This window comes from Felis catus, chromosome D1 (assembly GCF_018350175.1).
Source record: "Felis catus isolate Fca126 chromosome D1, F.catus_Fca126_mat1.0, whole genome shotgun sequence".
Classification (NCBI taxonomy): domain Eukaryota; kingdom Metazoa; phylum Chordata; class Mammalia; order Carnivora; family Felidae; genus Felis; species Felis catus.
In genome coordinates, this window is record NC_058377.1 from 30,923,667 (window position 1) to 30,948,590 (window position 24,924).

General features: G+C 37.8%; 1 protein-coding gene across 1 annotated transcript in view; it reads left to right on the forward strand.

Annotated features, from left to right (window-relative positions):
- Positions 1-24,924, forward strand: part of LOC101098007 (beta-galactosidase-1-like protein 2) — a 52,644-nt gene that overhangs the window by 16,395 nt on the left and 11,325 nt on the right. Inside the window, exons 4-12 of the mRNA XM_023239701.2 lie at positions 277-372; positions 1,541-1,649; positions 4,462-4,554; positions 8,433-8,514; positions 9,483-9,547; positions 18,357-18,441; positions 19,066-19,203; positions 20,259-20,339; positions 20,972-21,078. Of these exons, the coding sequence (XP_023095469.2) occupies positions 277-372; positions 1,541-1,649; positions 4,462-4,554; positions 8,433-8,514; positions 9,483-9,547; positions 18,357-18,441; positions 19,066-19,203; positions 20,259-20,339; positions 20,972-21,078 (856 nt within the window). The remainder of the gene's footprint in view (positions 1-276; positions 373-1,540; positions 1,650-4,461; positions 4,555-8,432; positions 8,515-9,482; positions 9,548-18,356; positions 18,442-19,065; positions 19,204-20,258; positions 20,340-20,971; positions 21,079-24,924) is intronic.

A 24,924-nucleotide genomic window follows, 5' to 3' on the forward strand; every position in this document is an offset into this window, starting at 1 on the left:
TGGGGAGGAGTGGGTTCAGGAGGGAAGGTGGGTGTCTGGTTTAGGATTTTTGGACTTTCACTTCCTGTCCTGCTTTCTAGCACCTTGAATGAGCCCCTTTCCTGTCAAGTGTAGGGCTCCATGTCCCTTTGGTTCATGTCACCTACAAAGACTTTTGTAGACCAGGCTGGGAGTTCCTCCCATTCTGACCTCAAGCAGAGACCTCAGAGAGCAAAATAGCAGTGATTCCAGGCCTCAGCCTAAATAATAAATTATCTTTATTGCTTCACTTCCCAGGACTTTTATATCCATTGTTTCAGAGGTGGGGCTGTGGGTCATTCTGTGTCCAGGCCCCTATATTGGTAGCGACTTAGACCTTGGAGGCTTGCCTAGGTAAGTAGTAGTCTGAGGCCCCTGGCCATGACTCCATGTGGGGCCCTACCACATTCAAATGGAAGTTAGAGCAAAGGGTTTGGCTGGTTTTCAGTGTACATTTTTAAACTACACTATTCTTTTCCATTTAGTAACATAGAAAATGAACTTCAATATACTGGGATTTACATAGTATGTATTTGTTTTATATAAATCTCCATCTCATTTCTGCAGTGTAAATAAGATAGAGCATGTTTTTTTATTTTAGTAAAAAGTAATGGCTACCACTTAAGTAATACCTTTTTAAGTTCTAGTTTTTGTGATGGCTGTACAAATGGTAATAAATTGAGTTGATTATCTCTTTTTAAAGAGAGGTTTTCCCTTTTGCTAGCTTCCAATTGTTTTCTAACTGTGGTAAAATACACATAGCATAAAATTTACCATTTGAAAGTACACAGTTTTGTGGCAATTAAGTACATGAAAAATGTTGAACAATCATCACCACTTTCTAGTTCTAGACTTTTTTGTCACCCAAAGGGTGTATATTTCATATAAGTGGAATTATACAATATGTGACCTTTTGTAACTGACTTCTTTGCTTAGCATAATGTTTTCAAAGTTCATCCATGTTGTAGCATGTACAGGTCTTCATTCCTTTTTTATGGCCAAATAATGTTCCACCAAAGAGCATTTTTTAAAAACTTTGAAACTGCTTTATAAAAATCTCACTCCTGACTAGGAGTTGGCAAACCTTTTCTGTAAAAGGCAAGATAATAAATAGTTTCAGCTTTAAGGGCCACATACACTGTCTATTGTGACTATTCAGTCCTGGTGTTGTAGCAGGAGCACAGCTGTGACAATAAATAAACAAATGGGTGTGGTGTGTTCCAATAAAACTTTATTTACAGAAGCAGACAATGGGTCTAATTTATCCTGTGGGCTGCAGCTTGATGACTCTGGTCTGGATCATTTCATCATTACACAGCTCTTATGTGTATTTTTGAGAAAAGAGGTGGCTAAAGTGCTGAGCTATTTATAACTGGAACATAGATTGCTTTTTCTTAAAGATGGATTAAGATCTCAAAATATACTGTTCCAGTGTGACTGTCCATGTTTTCCAGCCAAATGCTTGAACACTTCTTACTGCTATCTGCTACCTCAAGAATTATTCCCATGTTTTTAATTCTAGCTGGTTACTCCAGGATCCAAAAATGAAGCTGAGAACAACTTACAAGGGCTTCACTAAAGCAATGAACCACTATTTTGATGAGCTTATTCCCAAGATAGTACCACTCCAGGTAAAACCCAATTCTCCATTCCTATGACCAAGGGAAGTAATTACCTGAATTGATTTCCTAGATAGGGCTAGCCTATTTTCTATCACGCAGAAACAGGAGTGTATATAGCAGCTCCTTCTAATTCCTTATTTAAGAAATATTAGATTTTTATTATCCTGATTTTATGCATATTTCCTATCTACTGCCCCACCGGAAGCCTTGTCCCTGGCAGTGCACTTGATATTGCACTCTGTATACTTTTGTTTTCTCTTCTCCTTTATATCTTTGCCCTTAGTCACCATAAATAGGAAATTAATGATAATCCTCAAAATGTCTTAATTTAGCTGCTAAAGTAGCTACTTATCAGTACTTCACACATAATAATAGATTAGATGGGTGATCTTAGGTCAGTGATTTTGTAGAAGTTGTAATTTATTTGTTTTTTAATATCCCTCCACCAAAATAAAACGATGGTTCCAAACATACTCATTGGTTAGTGCTACTATTTTTCTAAAATGGTTGGAAAATATAAAAAGGACTGTATACTAGGTAGAAGATGAATAGGGGGAAGGAACAAAAGTATAACATTTACTAAGTATCAAGCTTTCTGTGAGGTAATCAACATTTACCTAGCATGTTTCATTCTCATGGTAATTATTTGAAGGAGATAATATTGTAGATTGAATTGAGGCAATGGCAAACATGTTCATGTCTAGGAGAGGGCTTCACAGAGTGTGAATTTGAATTTACTATGGACAGAATTGGTTCCTAACATTGTCAGTATCTCAGAGCTAATCATACTCAGAGAAGCCAACCACTACATGACTGAAGAGTGTGAATCAGTGTGTCATTTGGGAAGAGTAGAGATAATTGTCTACAATGATTAGAGTCATGCTGTACAGTATGGCAGCCATAGCCATATGTAGCTATTTAAACTTAATTAAAATAAAAATTTATTTCCTCATTTACACACATTTTTAGTGCTCAGGAGCCATGTCTGGATGGTTGCTACCATATTAGTGCAAATACAGAGCATTTTCATGGGCATGCTGGGCAGCATTGAATTAGAGTACTCAGCCCACCCCAAATCAGACTTCTCAGTCTTGAACCTCTTGGAAAACTAAATTAGTAATCAGAACCTTGCTTAATGAGCACAAAATGAAGGCCTGAGGAGGTTGGGAGGTCTTTGAAAACATTTTATCATGGCCTTATCACTTGTACCTGAATAGCCTTCTTTTAGAACTGTCAATCCAGTTCAGGGTCTCTTACGGATCCCAGGTACTGTCAACTTCTGGATCTTCCCTCTTCCTTATCTATTCTCTAATCTGTGAGATTCATAATTGGATGGATGGGAAAGGGGAAGACAGAATCAGATTTTGAAAATGTTTTTCTACATTTGTCAGCAGAGGATAAGATTTAAAGGTTTGGGAAACATTCTTTTGGGCCTTGTGTCCTCTTTTTTCCCAATATCAGTGTACAATGCAGTTATTTCTTGATTGCTAAAAAATCTTCCATTTCAACTCTACACCCAGCTGCTCCTGGGCCATGATGATCACAGGTTTTAATGAGCAAACACTTCAGTGGCCCTTATACATAGTCCTGGGTGTTGCCCAGATTCCTATTTGCATGGTTTGTATGACTTCTTAGAAGTCAACACTATTTGTTTCTGTATGCTGGGAGGAGTACTTCATGGTTGCCCATGTATTTACAAGAGTAGGTTGAGGAGATGCAGATGTCAGCACTATGAAGCTTGACTAGGGTGTGGCAAGTGGAAGATATGGAGAGGAAATACATTGGCTGGACTGGAGAGGACTATAAAGATAAAGGATGACTGAGCATGTTACCATCAACAAACAGGAGTCAGTAGGGATGGGAAATGTGAAGACGTTTGTAAGAGAGCATAATTAGGGGAGAAGAAGGGGATGTGATCCAGCACAAGAGTTGGGATTAATAGAGAACCATGAGAAACAACATTTAAAAGGTGAGTAGGGCAAGAGGATCTCACAAAACAGACTGAAGAGTAGAGACCAGAAGGCAGGCCAACAACTAGAAGAGAGCAACAAAAGACCACAGAAGAGAGGGTTTCAAGAAGGAGAAGGTAGCCAAGATGTCAAATATTGCTGAGAATGATAGTAAATTAGGATTAAAATTTATTGTTTGAACTTAGCAAAGAGAAGATAATGTTAATGGAAAGGTGGAATATAAAGAGTGGAAGTGAGTAAAAGAGTAAATGAAAGGATAAAAAGTCAAGAGTGAGTGCAGAAATATTTCAGGCTTTGTCCATGAAGGGGAAGAGGACAAGATAGTGGGAACTGAAGGGGGAAGTGGTCCAGGCAAGTTATTTTAAATGGAGGAATTTGAGTCAAGTTAATGATGACGTGCAGGGTTTAGTAAAGAAGGAGGTGAAGATACAGAAGACAGAAAAGTACTCCAGAAAAAGCGAAGTTCCTGAGAAGTGGGAAGGAGGTGAGACAACCTTTATATGGGATGAGAGACCCTTGACTCATTAATTGTTGCTAAGGTAGAAAGGATGGAAGTAGAGGTGTGAAGCATCACACTTAATGCATTGAATTAGGAGAGAAATGGGGTAGGAGTCTGTTAACAGGGCATACTAGAAAAGGTAGGATTTTAAGAGCAGTTGACCTCCCAGAGGGGACTACTGACTTTGGAGTGAGAGAAAATGCCTGAACTATATAGTGTAACTTCGAGTTGAGTTTAGGAATAGGTTATTTTTATGACACTCTAAATATGTGTGTGCAACAGCAAATTGAGAAAATCCAGCCTTTCCCCACCAATAGCTTCACTTGCAAACTCTTGTCTCCTTGACCCTCAGTACGGAAAGGGAGGCCCCATCATTGCTGTGCAGGTTGAGAATGAATATGGTTCATATCATCGGGATAAAAGATACATGTCCTATATTAAAAAGGTAGGTGCTCCTTTAATTTTCCTCCATATTTACATACTTCTTTTCTCACTTTGTTAGTTTGTGGAGCAAACATATCCTGAGTAGCTATAGTTTGCATGATATGAAGATGAATAAGGTCCAGTTTGATTTTTCCATGCATTTATATCCTAGAGAGGGGACAAGAAACTACCTACACAACTCTTATGTAAAGTAAAGAGTGATGTTAAAATATTTTTCTTTTCTGTGAACATCACAGCTGTCTTTTGGTTAGTGTTTGTATAATACATACTTTTCTATCCTTTTACTTTCAGTTATTCTGGATATGTTTAAGATACAGCACGATATAATTAGAATTTATTTTTGTTAGCCCATTATGAAAATTATTTCTCGTAAATGAGGTATTTGGCCTGTTTACATTTAATACAATTAATGACAGTTGCATTTAAATCTATCATCCTGTTACTTTCTATTTGTCCTACCTGTTCTATGGTCTTTTTTCTCTTCTTTTTTTTTTCTTCTTTTGTATTGACTAAGTATTTTTTATTTTTCCATTTTCTTCTGTATTAACTGGTTAAAATTTTCTCACTTTTCTTTTCATATTGACCATAGTGACTATAGTATTCATACTGAATTATTTTTTTTTTATTTTTTTAACGTTTATTTATTTTTGAGACAGAAAGAGACAGAGCACGAACGGGGGAGGGTCAGAGAGAGGGAGACACAGAATCTGAAACAGGCCCCAGGCTCTGAGCTGTCAGCATAGAGCCCGACGCGGGGCTCAAACTCACCGACCGCGAAATCATGACCTGAGCCAAAGTCGGCCACTTAACTGACTGAGCCACCCAGGGGCCCCTCATACTGAATTATTAATGTCTAATATAAATTAGTATGCTTGCCAATTCCAAGGCAAAGAAAGCACCCGAGAACAGTTTAATTGCATTTCTTTCCTCAGTACTATTATTTCTCTTAATTCTCTATATATTTTTAAAAAAATTTTTTTTTCAACGTTTATTTATTTTTGGGACAGAGAGAGACAGAGCATGAACGGGGGAGGGGCAGAGAGAGAGGGAGACACAGAATTGGAAACAGGCTCCAGGCTCTGAGCCATCAGCCCAGAGCCTGACGTGGGGCTCGAACTCACGGACCACGAGATCGTGACCTGGCTGAAGTCGGACGCTTAACCGACTGCGCCACCCAGGCGCCCCAATTCTCTATATATTTTATACCCTCAAGATATTATTATTTTTATTATTGTGTGGAGTCAATTAGATTTACTCACATAATTTACTTTTTGTGTCCTTTCTCTCCTCTCTGCATCTCTGAGCTTTGTCTCTGTTACATTTCCTCTGCCTAAAGAATATCTATTTGTATTTTCTTTACTGCAGGTATGCTGTTAACAAATTCTCTCACTTTTTGCTTCTTTGAAAATGTGCTTAGCTCACCCTCATTTTGAAGGATATTTTTACTGTATGTAGAATTCTAGATTGACAATTTATTTTCTTTGGTGATTCCCTGGTGTACATTGTTTCTATTAAAAAGTCAATTATTGATAAAGTTATTGTTCCTTTGAAGGTAAAATGTCTTTTTCTTCTGGCTTCTTTGAAGATTTACTTTTTGGTTTTCATCAACTTTACTGAGATTTGGCTAAGTGTGGTTATCTTTCTACTTTTATTCTGCTTATATGTGTTTGCAATCTTCAATATGTGGCTTGAAGTCTTTAATCAGTTTTGGAAAATCTTCAGCAACTGTCAACTCCATTTTCTCTCTCCTCTCCTCTAGGACTTCTGTTGTACAAAATTATATATTTTCACCATATTCCACATAGCTGTTTTGTTCTTTTTTGAATAGTTTTTTCTGAGATGTCTTGTAATTTATAAATTTTCTCTTCAGCTTTGTCTACTTTGATGTTAAACCTAGTTTTTAATTTCAAAAATAATGATTTTTTTAGTTCTAGAATTTTCATTTGATTCTTTTCTATAGTTGGCTTCATTTGGCCCAAATTATCCATTTTTAAAAAATTCCTTGAACATATTAATTATAGTTATTTCAAAGTATATGTTTAAGGGACCTAATATCTAGTTCCCTATGTATTTATTCTGTTGTCTTTTTGGCTCATGGTTTTAAGTAAAATAATATCCTGTGGTACACCTAATTATTTTTCAATCAAATTTATTTATGAAAACATGGCTGAAATCATTTGAAGCTATTGGTAATCTTTCAGATGGAATTACTTTTGCTTCCAGAAGGTAACTGAAATGATTTGGAGCTGAGCTTCAATTCTTTCTCTTCTAGGGTATAGCCCTTTGGGTCCCAGCTGAAAACCTAGAATTGTCATGGACCCTCTTCCACCTTGGCAGTCTATGAACTACAATTTATTTCCCCACATCTCATAAATTGCTGGGAAATCTGCTCAATTTTTTAACCTCTCAATTGATGTTTTGGAAATTAGACAATGTCTCAAGAAAAAATACATAAGACATGCTAGCTTCACCTCTCTAAGCTCCCTGACTTTCTGGAAACTTGACTCCCCAAGTCTTGCTTTGGTATATACCTAGTATCTTCAAATAAGTTAAAAAAATTTTGTTCCAGTTTATCTAGTTGTTATTAGCAGGATGGTTAGTCTGAAACAAAGTTGCTCACCATCCCTAGAAGTGGAATCTGTTGCTGTCTCTATGAGCAGTGGTCCATGAGTCTTGGTTAACACCTTTTTTCATTATCAAGAGTTCTAGTTTAAATGAGAAGCTATGTGGTTACCTACCAATAAGCTATATTGCTCACTGGAGCTAGAGCTTTGAAATGTTGCATCTAATAAGACCTATGGTAGTGGAAGTTTTACTGTAATTCGTATATGACATGGTGTTTCTTCTCACTCATTCTATTCACCTCTCAGCCTTTCCAGCTTTTCAGAAGAGTTTGGTAGAAACAAACATCTTCTCATAGCCAACAAGTAGCCTTAGAATAATTGCAGGAATAGTTCCACCTTCAGGATATTGTGATCCACAGGCCCAAGAAGGCATACTTTTGGCTTTTCTTGGAACTTATGGCCATAGTCTCAGTATTTTACCTTTCAGGTAGATAAGTTTATTAGCCTCTTCTCTCTCTCTTTGATTTAGAATCTCCTAGATTTATTTCTAGTTGAAGTAGAGATATTAAAGTCTCACAAGGCAAAAAGTGTGACCACAGATTGACTAAACCAGAATTTACCTGAGTTTGCCATTGCCCAAAGGAAAACCAGCATTTGTGTGTGTGTTCGCTAATCTGTACTGTGAGTTGGGTCCACAGTGTGTGGTTAATTTGAGCACATGTGTGGAGGAGGTGCTCTCTGATGCACTAGACAAAATGCAGGATTCAGGTCCTTAAGGGAAGACACTGTATTAAGGTGAATGCAAACAGTCCCACTGCATCTTCCTTTAGGTCTGACATTTTTTCTTTTTTTAGGTCTGACATTTTAATCGTCAGTTTGGCCTTCCTGAGTGTGGCTGAGGCAGGAATGATGTTTTTGTTCTAATCTACTAACTTACAAGTAGTTGGATGAGGGAATTAGACTTTTCCTCCATTCCTCAGCTTCATTCTAGTATTTTTTTTTTTAATTTTTTTTCAACGTTTTATTTATTTTTGGGACAGAGAGAGACAGAGCATGAACGGGGGAGGGGCAGAGAGAGAGGGAGACACAGAATCGGAAACAGGCTCCAGGCTCTGAGCCATCAGCCCAGAGCCCGACGCGGGGCTCGAACTCACGGACCGCGAGATCGTGACCTGGCTGAAGTCGGACACTTAACCGACTGCGCCACCCAGGCACCCCTCATTCTAGTATTTTTATTGCCATCATTTTTTTTCTAGAGAGAAGTGATCCCATGGGACCAGGGACAGTTCATTTACCTTACCAAATTTCTCCATAGGCCCTGGTCACAAGAGGGATCAAGGTGCTGCTTATGACTGCTGATGATGGAAAAGAACTGAAAAGAGGCCACTTAAAACATGGTACTTTTTCTCTTTACCCTTTTTGTAGTAGTGAAGTCTGAAACAGAACAAGAGTCCTTCTGGTGCTTTATTTCTCCCATTTCCCATGGATGAGGCCCCATAGATTTTAGGGAAAAGTGGTGGGGCTGAGTTAAAGAACCAGTCCTCACCTTGTTACTGTACCAGCCATTACCCCCAGAACACAACAATGCAGGACACTTCCTCCATCCTCTTCAGTCCCTGGTGACAAGATGGGGCTTGGCTGGGACCAGAGTAAAGACTATCTTCATTGTTGTGAAATGGCTATGACTGAACAACATGAAGGAGAGGCAGTGTCAGAGAAATGGTATTGTCATGGACTGAGCCCCAGGAGCACAGGGGGTAGAAAAGTTTGGAGAATAGACACAGTAGGGAAACATGGAATAGAATTATAAGGAGGAAGTACGGATTAATACTTAAGAAAATGGAAAAAGGCTATGTGCAGACAAGTAGAGCCAGAGAACAGTGCTATTTGGAGTTCTTTCACCCAGCAGCCTCTCAGGCCTATTCTCCTCTGCCAGCCTCCCCACTGTCTTTTGGCATCCTGCATCTTGTAGGAGAGGCAGGATAGTGTTCTGAATTAGAAGTCAGGAGATCTATAGTCAAGTTTAGGTCTTAGGTTATTCACCTCTCTGGGCTCAGTTTCATTTATTCACCAGCATAATGTAGTTTATTTTAACTGCCCTTATTGTCTGGGTAATTTATTGTAAATGCTAAGTGAAGGGATGTATGTGAAAGCACTTTGTATGGAGCAGGTACAGACCCACATGCAGGATCATATCTTTGTTATTAACCACAATCCATAAAGTGTTCATGAGAACTACTTGTGAGGTGTATGTGCAAGAGTGTCGAGTCTCAGCTCTTCATTGCGTATCTGAGAGCCCATTCTCCCCTCTGTCCTACAGTGCTTGTAGCAGGACTTATGCATAGTGTCTCCTTTTCCTCCACAGTACTTTCCACTCTCCACATGAAAAATATAAAGAAAGAAACTTATGATACATTCTTTTCAATACAGGTAAGGATATTTCAGAGATGGAGATGTTTTGATCTTGTTCATGCTAGGACCTGATAGATCACTTCTCAATAGTAATTAGTTCAGTTAAAACTTGGATCCTTTATGCCCTTGAAATGCCTTCTCCAGGTAGTTTGGGGTATAAATAAATTAAATTCAAATGCTTACAATGCCTGGCCCGTAGCCCCTTAGAAGGATACAGGATGAGAAACATAACATACTAGCAGGGCAGCATCAGTGGGAATCTCCACAGAAGTCCAAGGGCTGTACCCCCGCCCCAAGCGACAGATCTGGTTTCAAGGAATGGGAGCCATTCTGGCAAAGAATCCTCAGTCTCAGGAGAAGAACCAACCACTATCCTTTTTCATAGCACTATAGGCATAAATTTTGCGTTGCAAGCACACAAGAATCTATGGCTTCATTAGGAATTTATACATCATTCATAGTTTTCCAATTCAGATACTATTTGCTAATCAGAGGGCATTTTAACCATACCAATCTACCTGATAACATGGATAACATCCTGCCTTTATGAGGTTTCCAGGTAGACCTAAAGTCACCTTGCATGAGCAAAGAGAAAAATTTTATTAACCCTTTACTCGTGCCCCATTAATCTTTACTTATGATCCAGTGAGAAAGATAAGGTATGTAAATAACACAAGATAGGAAGTGCTAGTTGCAATAAAACTATTATTGAGTAACTGGAGATCAGAGGGTGGCATAGATATCTGCCACCGGCTAGATCCATGGTTACATGTTTCCTTTTGCATTGGATTGAGATATGTGGTATTAGGAGCACAAGAAGCATCTATTAATTAACATCACTATAAAACAATGCCTGAAATTCCTGTTTCTGCTCTCATACACTCCTAGAGTCTGAGATAGCACTAAGATTTAGGGAAGAGTACAAAGGAATGTGTATCTAGCATAATGACTGGGCCAACATCAGGAAATGGTGCAAGTAGCTCAGAGATGTTGGGGTGAGTGCATCCCAAAAGAATATGAAAAGGGAGTATAATTCCCAGGGCAAAGTAAACACTCAAATAGATGCTAACATCATGATGATGAGGAGGAAGAATTGGCAGGGGGAAATCAATAAAACCGACGAAATCAGGAGTCAATGTGATATGCTATTATTAGCAAAGTCCTGAAAATGAATGACCTCATTTTGTTTATTCATGGAGTAGTCAGTGAATGTTTTTAGCACCTACTGTGTTCCAGTTAAGTACTTTTCAAGGCATTGTATATAAAGCAGTGAATGAAGTCTATAAAAGCAGAATTTTTGGAGTTTATATTTTAGTGGTAAGATAGGTAGACAACAAACAAAGGCAGATATAGAGTATGAAGTACTAACAAGAGCTAGAAAGACATTAGATGATATTTATATACACAGCTTTTAGTTTGTATAATCTTCCCTTTTTTTCATGTTTATTTCTTAAATCACCATGTACAAAACTATTAGTCTTATTCCCACTTTGGAGATGAGGAAACCATGACTTAGAAAGGGGAAATTACTAATTTGAGATAACACATGGATGATCAGATCATGCAATTGAATAATCCAGGCTTAATTAAACTCCAACCTTCTGCCTCCAAGTACCATGCTCTTTTTACTGTCTTATATCATCCACCATCTAAACTCCTCTGGTGAGAAAATGCTTTGATATAGTAGTGGAGCAATCACAGGAATTAAATAGTGAAAATGAGTACCAGTAGCTTTAGAAAGCTCATTGTAATTTGTCTCCACTGCATTTCTTATGTGAGAAAGTGAACATGCGAGAAACACAATTCTTAGGGACAGATGTTGTAACTGAATATGGGAAGAAAGCAGAGATTTTGAGCCTCTATTTTGTTTTTGTGTTCTCTATCAAACATATTTCTTTCCAAACTGGACAAGATAGAACCTACATAGACTGGGGGAGGGGGGGAGCTAACACTTGAACTGGAAGAGAAGTTAAATATTTCAAATTTAGATCGGAACGAGCACATTATTTTGAGTGGGTACCTTGTGCCAGGTCCAGTGCTAGGCTGTAGGTATATACTAGTGATCTATATATAGTATAGGCTCTAGGTATATATAGTGATCTAACAGATACCGTCTTTGCCTTTGTGGAGGCTATATCCAGGTTTGTTCACTGAATATGGGGGCTCCGTTGTTGGTTTTGTTCTGTCTGATCCTCTCCTGAGGGAAAATACAGAAGCTGTGCTTGTCAAGATTCCAAATAAGATAGCTAGAAAGGAGTGCTCACCCACCAAATGAGGGAATCTGCTGTGTCACAGTAGGCTGAAGTCAATACATAGTAATTACAAAGTCTCTGCATTAAAATTAAAAACAAAACAGGAACAAAACTGAAATACCAAAATGCAGATAGGAAGAAATCCATCCTGATAGCAGTCTATATGAAAGAGATTTAGGATGCTTTTGATGGCAGCCTTCACTTAAGTCATATCAGTAACATATACTGCCAATAGTTTTGAAAACTTGGGTTTTACTACTCTGACAGACATTACCACACTTCTCCTTACTGGTAGGAGCACATTTGAAGTATTTGCTTTTGTTTTTCTGCTCAGGCCATTGTGTCTCCCACTTAACAAAGTGGAATGCTTCCAGGAAATATAATTTAGAATTTTTCTAAAAATAAATGAGGGGCACCTGGGAGGCTCAGTCAGTTGTTTTTAGCTCAGGTCATGGTCCCAAGGTTGTGGGATCGGGCCTTGCTTCAGTCCATGCTGAATGTGGAACCTGTTTAAGATTCTCTCTCTCTCCCTATTTGCCCCTCTCCCAGGCTCATGTGCTCTCTCTCTCTCTCAAATAAAAAATAAAGACAAAAACAAATGAAAGGAACTGAGAATTTAGTTTGGAGTTGACCAAGATGGTGATACAGGAGACTCCTGAGCTTCCTTGCTCCCACAGATGCCCCAAATATACAGACACATGTGAACACTTCCCTCTGAAAGAGGTCCAGAAACTAGCTGAGTGGCTCTAGAGATTGTGAGAATGAGCAAATAACCACATCAAAATGGGTAGGAAAGTCTGAGACACATTGTCACCATAAACCCCACCCCCTGGTACAATGTCACAATCAAGATAGAACCTTCAACTCCTAGCTACTCCCTGAAGAGTGAAGAGTTTGGACTCCACATCTAGTGCTCCAACTTTTAAGACTTTCACTGGAGGTATGGGCCTCCAAACACCTAGCTCTGAAAGCTATGTCCATGAGACCCACAAGACTATGAAAAAAAGAAACTGCAGTGGCACAGAAGGACAGACAAAATCCCAGTCTGTCCCTGAAAAGATTTATCTACATACTTTAAAAGTTGCTGCCTGTGGGCCAGGCTTCTAATTTACCAGGCAACTAGAGGCTGGCTGCAGTCTTCCTAGTTCTGGGAAACTGATGGTCACTTCTCATACCTTCTTTCAGTTCACTCCAATAATAAAACCAAGTCCCCAGTATCTCCCTAGAAGGAACTTGTGCATACATTTAGTGCCTAGCTTTTGCAGTAGCCAGCCAAGGAACAGGCTACTGGATCATCTGGTTCTAATAGCCAAAGGGGCCTGCATTTACAAGTACCACAGCACCATAGCAAAGAGTCCTTAACAAGCACAGAAGCACCTCCTTCCCCAACTATAAATCTGGGCCCAGTACAGGGGAAGCAAGCTAAAATTCTCATCTCCCAGTTTCTCCCTGGATGGGGCTTAACAACATATTTTCCTTGCTGGTGGCTGAGAGTCCAACCTCTAATCAGCTTGCATTTGATTGCTGACTGTGACTCTTTCCTCTGGGACACTGTCAGTTCTTGGCACACACTCAACTACTGTGAGCCACTAAAAACAAAGAAGATAGCTTAGACAATCACAAAAGTTTGAGAGACAGGTACATGGGCCAGGCTGATCAACAAGGTTCATCTCTTATATGAGATCATTCTATCAAGATGGGGAGAAATGGCTGTTTTATCTAATGCACAGAAATTAGCAGAGAATCAAAGAAAATGAAACAAACAAAAAAACCAAAACAGGAATAAGTTCCAAACAAAAGAAGAAGAAATTCCAGAAGCAAATCTTAATGAAATGTAAATAAGTGATTTGCCTTATAGAGAGTTCAAAAATAATCATCATAGAGATAGTTATTGAGGTCAGGAGTGTAATACATATGCAAAGTGAGAATTTCAAAAAAGAGATAGAAAATATTAAAAAAAGGCCAAACAAATCATAGAGCTGAAGGATAAAATAATTGAACTGAAAAATCCAATAGAGGGGCTCAACAACAGACTTGATGTAGTGGAAAAAATGGATCTGAAGATTCAAAGACAGGGCAGTGGAATTCATCCAGTCTTAAGAGAAAAAGAGAAAAGAATGAAAAACGTGTGAGGATAGCTTAAGGGATTTATGGGACAACATATGGGACACATTAAACAGAACAATACACACATTATAGAGATCCTGGAAGGAGAAGAGAGAGAGAAGGGATTAGAAGGCTTAATCAAAGAAATAATGGCTAAAAACTTACCAAGGGAATGAAACAGACATTCAGATCCAGGAAGCCCAGAGAATGCCATATAAAATGAATCCAAAGACACTCATACTGGGACACATATAACTAATTTGTTAAAAGTTAAAGACAAGGAGAAAATCTTAGAAGAGCAAGAGAAAAGCAACTTGTTACATAGAAGGAAAGCCCCATAAGGCTATCACAGATTTTCAGCAGAAATCTTGCATGCCAGAGGGAGTGGGATGATATAGTCAAAGTGCTGAAAGAAAAGAACTGCCAACCTAGGATAACCTACCCTGTGAAGGTGTCCTTCAGAATTGAAGGAGAGGTGGAGTTTGCCAGACAGACAAAGCTACATGAATTCATCACAACAAACTAGCATCACAAAAAATGTTAAAAGAAATTCTTAAGCTGAAAAGAAATAGAAACTAATTAGTAACAGGAAAAGCTAGTTTGTAACAGGAAGACATGAAAATATAAAGCTCCCTGGTAAAGGTAAATGTATGGTTAAATTTAGAATAATATTGTGACGGGTAAATCACTTTTAACTCTAGTATGAAGGTTAAAAGACAAAAGGATTAAAAATAATTCTAACTACAATAATTTTTTAATGACACACAAGGTAAAAAGATGTAAATTGTGATATCAAAAATATGTACGGAGAGAATTAAAAATGTAGAGCTTTAATACATGCTTGAAGTTAACCTGTGTTAGTAGAATAGACTGCTATCAATATGAGATGTTTTATATAAATCTCATAATAGCCACAAAACAAAATCCTGCAGTAGATATACAAAAGATAAAGAGACAGGAATTAAAGCATACCAGTACAGAAAAATCATCAAACCACAAAAGAAGAGATCAAAAGAGGAAGAAAAGAACAAAGGAATTACAAAACCATAAAAGAATTAACATAATACCTATCAATAATTATTATAATGTAAATGGACTAAATCCTCTAATAAAAAGAGATAGAGTGGCTGAATGGATTAAAAAAATAAGACTCAAGTATCTGTTGGCTACAAGAGACACACAGCTTTGAGGACACAGACTGAAATTGAAGGGATGGAAAAAAGATATTCCATGCAAATAGAAGCCAAAACAAAGTAGAGAGTAGCTGTATTTATATCAGACAAAACAGACTAAGACAAACTCTGTATCAACAGTCAAAGAAAGTCTTTAAATGATGATAAAGGGGTCAATTCAAAAAGAATTGAGCAATGTATATCAAATGTGTATATAATAATTGTAAATATTATGCACCCAATGTAGAAGCACCTAAACACATAAAGGAAATGTTAATAGATCTGAATGGAGAAATAGTGATACAATAAATGCAGGGGACTTAATACCTCAATTCCATCTAGACAGATAATATCACCCAGGCAGATAATAAAGAAGGAAACATAGGACTTAAATTATACATTAGTCCAGATGGACCTAAAGAATATTTACAAAAATTCTAACCAGCAGCAACAGAATGTACATTCTTCTCAAGTACACATGGAACATTCTCTAGAATAGACCATATGTTAGGCCACACAACATGTCTTAAAAAATTTAAGAAGATTGAAATCGTATTTTCTGACCACAGTGGTATGAAAGTAGAAATCAATTACAAGGAAAAAACTGGAAAATTCATAAATTTTTGGAGATTAAACAGCATGATACTGAACAATCAATTGGTCAAATAAATAAAAAAAGAAATTAAAAAAATCATGAGGCAAATGAAAATGGAAACGCATCTCAAACTTATGAGACACAGCAAAAGCAGGTGTAAGAGGGAAGTTTATAGTTATAAATGCATACATTGATAAAGAAAAGATCTCAAACCAACAACCTAACTTTACACCTCAAGGAACTAGAAAAAGAACAAACTAAGCTCCAAGTATTAGAAATAAGGAAATAACAAAGATCAGAGCAGAAATAAATGAAACCAAAACTAGAAAGATAATAGAAAAGATCGATGAAACCAAGTTTTTTTAAGAAGATGAAACTGATAAATATTTAACTATACTAAGAAAAAAGGAGAGATAAGACTCAGTAAATAAAATTTTAAGTGGAAGAGTAGAATTACAACTGATACCACAGAAATATAAAGGATCATAGTTTCTACTAGTATGAACAATTATATACCAACAAATTAGACCACCTGGAAGAAATAGATAAATTCCTGGAAGCATACAGACTACAGATAATGAATCATGAAGAAGTAGAAAATTTGAACAGACCAACCAAATATGAGTAAGAAGATTGAATCAGTAATCAAAGACCTCCCAACAAAGGAAAGTCCAAGACCAGATAGCTTCACTGGTTATTTCTATCAAACATCTAAAGTAAAACTAGCACCAATCCTTCTCAAATTCTTCTAAAACAAAGAAGGGAGGAAACACTTCCAAACTAATTTTATGAGGCCAGCATTACTCTGATACCAAAGCTAGACAAGGACATTATAAGAAAAGAAAATTATAGCCCCAGTATAGATTCATGAACCCTTAATAAAATATTAGCAAACCAAATTCAGCAATACATTAAAAGGATGATACACCACGATCAAGTGAAATTTACTCTGGGGATACTAGGTGTTGGGAAAACTGGATATACACATGCAAAAGAATGAAACCAAATTCTATCTTATGTCATAGACAAATATCAACCCCAAATGGATTAAAGACTTGGACATAAGATTTGAAACCTTAAAACTCCTAGAAGAAAGTATACATGTAAACTCCTTGATATTGATCTTGGTGATAGGGTTTTGCATTTGACATTAAAAGCAGAAATAAACACCTGGGACTATATCAGACTAAAAGGTTTCTGCACAGCAAAGGAAACCATTAATAAAAGTAAAAGACAACCTATGGAATGGGCAAAAATATTTATAAACCACATATCTGATAATTGCTTAATATCCAAAATGTACAAAATCTTGTACAATGCAATAGTAAAACAAACAACAACAAAAACCCCAAATAACCCAATTGAAAAATGGCCAAAGGACTTGCATAAGTATTTTTCCAAAGAAGACGTACAGATGTCCAACAGGTACATTAAAAGCTGGTCAATATACCTAATCATCAGGGAAAGGCAAATCAAAATACAATAAGATATCACCTCACTCCTGTATAGCTGTCAATTATCAAAAAGACGGAAGATAACAAACACTGGAGAAGAGGTGGAGAAAAAGGAACCCTTGTATACTGTTGGTAGAGATGTAAACTGGTCCAGCCACTATAGAAAATAGTATAGAGGTTCATAAAAAAATTAAAAATAGAACTGCCATATGATCTAGAAGTCTTATTTCTGGGTATATACTCAAAGGAAATGAAATAGTTATCCTGAAGAGATATCTGTATTCCTATGTTCATAGCAGCATTATTTACATAGCCAATATGGAAACAGCCTGTGTGTGATAATAGATGAATAAAGAAAGTGTGATTGTTTTATATGTACATAAATACTGTATATGTACTTAAATAATGTATATGTATATAAATGTGATTTTTTAAATATGTATATGTAATATTCCATGGTGCGGGTGTGGAATATTACATGGGCATAAAAAATAATGAAATCTTGCCATTTGCAACAACATGGATAGATCTAGAGTGTATAATGCTAAGTGAAATAAGTCAGAGAAAGACAAATACCATATGATGTCACCCATGTGGAATTTAATAAATAAAACAAATGAGCAAACAAAGAAAAAAAGAGAGACAAACACAAAACAGACTCTTAAATACAGAGAACAAACTGGTAGTTCCTAGAGGGGAGGTTGGTGGGGGGATGGGTGAAATAGGTGAAAGGAATCAGGCTTACATGATGAGCACTGAGTAATGTATAGGATTGATGATCCTGAAATGTACACCTGAAACTAATATAACACTGTATGTTAATGATACCTGAATAAAAACAAAACACAATTCTGGGATTTGGAAATTCTTACTTAATTGGATTCAACATTTTTAGCAGTCATTTGTTGAACGTTTTTAGTGCTTCCCCTGGGTCAGGTGCTTCTTTACTAGACCTCTAATCTGGTCACTTAAGGGAATGAAGAGATTCCATTGTTCCAGAAAAGGAAATGTGGCAATGGCAGTTGATTTTACCAAAGCTCGAAGAAGTCCATTGAAACCCCAAGCGGAGTAACAAGACCAGGGAAATTATCTGAGAGTGGAGAGTAGAACTCAGTTTGTGGGCAGTTAGAGGATGCTCTGGATTGTAAAGGGGGGTTGTGAGAACTGAAAATTACAGTTCCCTCCTAAGCAATACACGGATTTTAAATTGCAACAAAATTTACTAAATTGACACTTCATTTTTCTCAGGGTCATACCCCCATACTGATGATGGTGTATACAGCAAGCTCTTTGGATGGATGGGGTGCTGTCCACAATACTTTGGACTCACATAGTGAGTATTCCTTAGGTCCTTTCTCAGGAGAATAGATGATACAGATGACACTGGCCTGTTTTTTTGTTTTGTTTTGGTTTGTTTTTCCTTCTGGTTAGAGTACTTGAGATTTAGGGGACAAGGCTGCTAGGTCTTATAGCTTTAAAAGTATCAATGTGATTAAGTAATCACCTTAACAGATATCTCTGCAGGTCATTGTAACTGAAATTCAAATTAGCAGGATCAGATTTTATTTTATCGAAGCTATTAAAGTAATCATAGTTCTGAGTTGTTCTGAGAGGGCAATTCAATTAGAGTGTATTGGGTGAATGTAGAATTTTCTCTGGTCCCACAGTATCTGCCATGTGCTTTCAGGAGAGTTGGCAAAGATCATTAAAATGTAGTTTATGGATAACAGGTTATGGAGAACAGGTAAATGTTCCCGTTACCATGATTTTAGATTATGCACTGTGAGAAGTCACTAAGTGCTTCAGCAACACTGAGCTGGACATATATTTACCTAAGACTATGATGAATAAACAAATGTTTAAAACATGCAGTTTGAACATCCCTCAAAGGGCTATTAATTCTTTCAAACTTTAATTTTCTCCCCCATTTCTCCTTTTCTTCCTACCTATGTGGCAGTGTTAATGAAAGAGATACGTGATATGTTCAACTACAGTTTCTCCCTCAACTTCTATATGTTCCATGGTGGCACCAACTTCGGCTTCATGGGTGGATCTGCAGTTTTGGACAATTACCTCCCTATGATCACAAGCTATGGCAAGTACTTGTCCCCCACAACTGTCTCCAACCTAGCCATCCCACCATTTGAGACTGGAGTTCCTAAGGTGGGTCTCTGGAAATAGTCACTGGGACTGTTCATCTGTTTTGCCTTTAACAAATGCTGGAGATTGAGGGTTTAATATTTATTCTTCTTGATGGTATTAGAATTTACCAACCCCTAGAATGTAGGCTGTCTGGGACTTTGCAGGCAGAGGCATTGGTTGTTTAATCTTGTCTATCCACTGTGCAGACCCTAATTTTTAGAAGTTCACTGCAAAACCAGTTACTTTGGATCTCTTGATAATACCAGGGAATTGATTAGTAGGTCTTCCCCAGTCTATAACTCTACTGAGAGACCAAGTGAAAAGTCAAGAGTGAAAGAAAGGAAGAAGTTTAATTAGAAATTGAATAGAAGAAGCCAGTGGATTGGAGTAGTCTGGGCTCTTATACAGGACTTACTAGATATCCAGGGAATGGTGTTATTTGCCTTCAGTTGAAAGCCTTAGAGAGTATGGCAAATGTCTCCTGGTTTGGACTAATTGGGACATGGTATTTTCTTGTCTAATGCCAAAAGTTTTTTCTTCCTTTTTTTTTTAAAGTTTGTTTATTTATTTTGAGAGAGAGAGAGAGAGAGAGAGAGAGAGAGAGAGCTCACTGCCCCTCTGGGGAGGAACAGAAAAAGAGGGAGAAAGGGAGAGAGAGAGTATGTGTGTGAGTAGGGGAGGGGCTGAGAGAAAGGGAGAGGGAGAGAGAGAGAAAGAAGAAAGAGAGAGAGAGAATGAGAAGGGGAGGGAGAGAGAATCCTAAGCTGGCTCTGCACTGTCAACACACAGCCTGACTCAGGGTTCGATCTCATAAACTGTGAGATCATGACCTGAGCCAAAACCAAAATTGGACACTTACTTGACTGAGCCACCCAAGCACCCCAAAAGTTTTTCCTGCCAAAACTTCTATATTAAGGATCCTTTTGCTCAGTGCTAATTTCTTATATCTTCCTTTGCTGAAGCTGGAGCTTTCCTGGGGAAAGTGACAAATTTCTTTATATTTTTCAGGGTATGGGGCACTGCTAACAGAGAATGGAGAATATACATCTGAGTACCTCGTATTTCAAGAGTTTTTTACCTCTTCTTTTGGTATCTAGCAACAACCTCAATCTGAAGGATAACTCAGCCTCTCAATTCGTCTCTGTCTTGTGAAGAGGAGATTGAGGGAATGGATAAAGATGTGTTTTTTGGGAGATGTCCACTTTATTTTATCATTAGGCACTGGGGATTCAAATATACACAAAATACAGGGCCCACCCTCTAGGTGCTCAACATCTAGGCCTATGTTTCTTAGTCTTGATTGTACATTGGAGTCCTCTGTGGAACTTGTAAAAGCCAGAGGTGCCAGGCCCTTCCCAGAGCTGTTAGATAAGTATGTCTTTGTTGAAAAGGGGCGGGGGGAGGGGCAGAATCTGAGCATATTTATTTTCCCATTGGACTTTAGCAGATTCTGATGGGCATCCAAGGGTTTAGAGCTACTGGTCCAGCAGTGGACTTGATGTACCACCTCCTTTTCCAGGACAGCAGGGCATCCTGCCTTAGAGCTGAAATAGATATGAAAGGAATCTCACTCAATTACTGCCTACCTCATGGTTCTTTCTGGAATTGGGAAGAACTGGGCCCTTCATTCTTGGTGGTTTGGGGATAGCAGGGTAAATGGTGCCCTTGAATGAGTTGGAGGAGGATCTCAGAATGGCCCAATCTCCTATTTTTCATTGCAGGGGTTCCCATGCCTCAGCGACCAGATTTAATACCTAAGGCAATATATAAGTCACTGCTAACACCATACTACATTTCACTGTGGGATGTCATACCCTACCTAAAGGAGGTAAGCTTTTTCTGGGTGTAAAAGCATGGGATAGCCTTTGGACAGAAGAGAGAGGAGGGAAAGGCTTAGCTCAAAGAATAGGAAGTAAATTACTAGGGAACCCAAAACAATCCTTAGCCATTTTAATTCCTTCTCCTAATTTTACAGTTCAGAATAATAAACCTAGAATAATAATTCGGGAACATACAGAAAATTTAAATTTGAAGAAACAGTATAAACATTACAGGATATTAGGAAATGTCCTTTCAATAGTGTAGTCAAGAAGAGATCCCTGCCTTCTGAAGATGGTTACAATAAAGGCACACTGATTGAATCTAAGGCAATGATTTTTAAACTTTTGGTTTAGTAGGGGGACTCCTTCAAACTCACTGCAATATTCAGTACATAAGGCATGTACTGGTTAAATCAAGGGTGGTAATTCTAAGGCTCTGTACTTACATCCTATGAGTCAGCCATCCTTTCCCTAGGATGGCACATATTAGGATGGCCCATGTGCCACTTCTGACTTACCTGTAGGGTTTGAAGGAGCACAGTTTGAAAACTGTTGGTCTAGAGGAAAACCTGCAGAGTTATTCGCATAATACTTAGTAAACATTGGTGTTTGGAGAATTGTATTGTCAAGGTGTTGTTTTGGGGAACTTCCAGTCTAATAGGGAGGAAAGGTGAGTACAGTAGCAATTAGGGAGTCATGGGTCCTATAGTAGAGGAATGAAGGCAGCACAGCATTGTCAAGGGAACACAGTGTTGTGTTAAAGAGTCTAAGCTCTGGAGTCAGACTAGGTTTGAATCTTTGCTCCAATATTTACCTTGGGGTGCTCATTTAACCTCATTCTAAGTTTCCTTATCTGGAAAATGAGACTAATAATTGCACTGACCTCACAGGAGTGTGGTGTGGATTAAGCCACTAATATCTGAACCTGGCACACAGTAAGTGCTGTGTGTGCGCTAGCTGCTGTATTATTATTTAGAGATATGGTCAGCATGCTGGACAATCATAGGACCCAAGATTATATCCCAGTTGAGGTGATTTTGAGATCCAAAGGATGATTAGGGGCTTAATGTGAGGAACAATGGAGTAGAATAGAGGAAGGAAAGAAATTTGAGGCATAGTGGACACCATTTGCAAAGACATGGAAGGAACTGCATGCTTGGGGAACTGCAAATAGGACTGGAATGAAAAGTATTTGTGGGACAGCACCAAGTAAGGAACCAGGTAGCATATGTTGGAGGGCCTTTGTGTTTTGTTTTAACCATTTTCTTATGGAATTTTGAAGATATGAACAAATGGCAGAAAAAAAAGTAATGAACTTCTATGTGCTCAACACCCAGCCTCAACTTTATTAATATATGTTTCATGTAATATTGTTAAATGAAATTAATATTGTTTCATTTATACACTTGTCCCCTTCTTCTACTCTTTTTAACATTTTTGAGAGAGAGAGAGAGAGTATGTGTGTGAAAGGGGGAGAGGGGCAGAGAGAGAGAGAGAAAAAGAGAGAGAGAGAGAGAGAGAGAGAGAGAGAGAGAGAGAATCCCAAGCAGGCTCCACATTGAGCTCAGAGCCCGATGCAGGACTTGATCCCACGAAACTGGGATCATGGACCACAGCTGAAATCAAGAGGCAGATGCTCAACTGACTGAGCCACCAGGCCCCCCAAGATTATATAATTTCAGCTACAAATAATTCAATATGTATCTGAAAAGATAAGAACTCTTTCAGTGATTTACTAGGAAATATTTTTTAATACTTTTTTTTTTTAATTTTGTTTATTTATTTTGAGAGAGAGAGAGGAGGGGCAGAGAGAGAGAGAGAGAGGGAGAGAGAGAGAATGCCAAGCAGGCTCTGTGGTGTCAGCACAGAGCCCTACTCCGGGCTTGATGTCACCAACTGTGAGATCATGACCTGAGCTGAAATCAAGAGTTGGAAGCTTAACCTACTGAGCCACCCCTGTGCGTCTCCTGGAAAATATCTAGTAATAGGCTCTCTAGAAGAAAAAACTCTGATTAGTAGTGTTTGCCAATTCCTGTTGTCTAAGTACTCCCACTATAGCTCATTTTAAGCCTCTAGCATGACAACACTGAATACAGAGGTAAAATACAGGGTTGGGAAGAGATGTGCACAATTGGCCCTCATGAGCTGGTCCAGACTGGCACTGCTGAAAATCATAAAATATCCAGGGTTCAGATTTTCTCAATTATCTCAAAATTTTTTTAGCATTTAGTTGTTAATATCAGGTCCAATTGAGGTCAGTTACACATTGCATTTAGTTGATAGTCTCTTAAATCTCTTTTAATCTAAAGTTGTTTTTTCCATCTGTTTATTGCATTTATTTGTTGAAGAAGCTGTAGAATTCCCCACTTTCTGGATTTTGTTGATTAGGTCCCCATGTATCTGAGAACATATCTTTATATTCTCTACATTTTCTGTAAACTGATTTAGATGCTTGATGAGATTTAAGTTAGGTGCTTTTTAAAAAATGTTTATTTTTGAGAGGGGGTGGAGGGGCAGAGAGAGAGGGAGACACAGAATCCAAAGCAGGTTCCAGGCTCTGAGCTGTCAGCACAGAGCCCGACATGGAGCTCAAACCCACAAACTGAGAGATCATGACCTGAGCTGAAATCAGATGCTTAACTGATGAGCCACCCAGGTGCCCCTAGCTTAGGTGCTTTTTAAAATATTGTTTGTAAGTATACTTCATAGGTGGTGCTGTTATATTTTTTATGCATCATATTCCAGGCACATAATGGTTGGTCATTTCTGTGTTCATAATTGATCAGTGGGGTTCAGGAGTAGTTAGCCCAGTCTATCCATTGTCAATGTTCCCATCAGCCTTTTTACCTAATGGTTTTAGCAGTCATTAACAATTATTACCTACATCCAATATTTCATTAAGGCTTTTAAAATAGTATAATTCTAATTCTATCATTCCTTCTGCATGTATACACGTGAAGTCTTCTACGTAGAAGAACTTCCCTTCACTAATTTTCCTGTCACCTTGATGTACAGTTTGTAAAGAAAAGTTAGGACAGAAATTCAAATATTTTCTTTTATCAGAAACTGAATTTATTCCTGGATATCCTCCAAAGGTGACCAATGGCGTGTTTTGCTGTTATTGTCTTTGATTATAACTCACAATTAAAAATATTATTTTTAATTGAAGTATAGTTGACATGTAATATTATGTTAGTTTCAGGTGTACAAGATAGTGATTTGAAAATTATGTACATTACAAAATGCTCGGCACAATGAATACAGTTACTGTCACTGTACAAAGTTATTATAGTATTACTGACTATATTCCCTATGCTGTACTTTTTAATCCCCGTGACTTATTTATTTTATACTTGGAATTTTTACCTCTTAATGTCCTTCACCTATTTTCTTCAGTCTTGCCACACCCTCCCATCTGGCAATCATCAGTTTGTTCTCTGTATTTATGAGTCTCTCTGTTTGTTTGCCTTGTTTTTCAGATTCCAGATATAAATGAAATCACATGGTATTTGTCTTTGTCTGACTTATTTCAGTTAGTATAATACTCTCTTAGGTCCATCCATGTTGATGTGAATGGCAAGACTTTATTTTTTATGGCTTTATTTAAAAGTAAATATTTATTACTTCTTTGGCCATTCATCTATCAGTGAACATTTAGGTTGCTTCCATATCTTAACTATTGTAAATAATGTTGCAATAAACATAAAGGTACATATATCTTTTCAAATAGTGTTTTTGTTTCCTTCAGGTAAATGTCCAGTGGTGGAATTATTGAGTCATATGGTGTTTCTATTTTCAAATTTTGAGGAATCTCCATAACTGTTTTCCACAGTGGCTACACCAAATTCCCACCA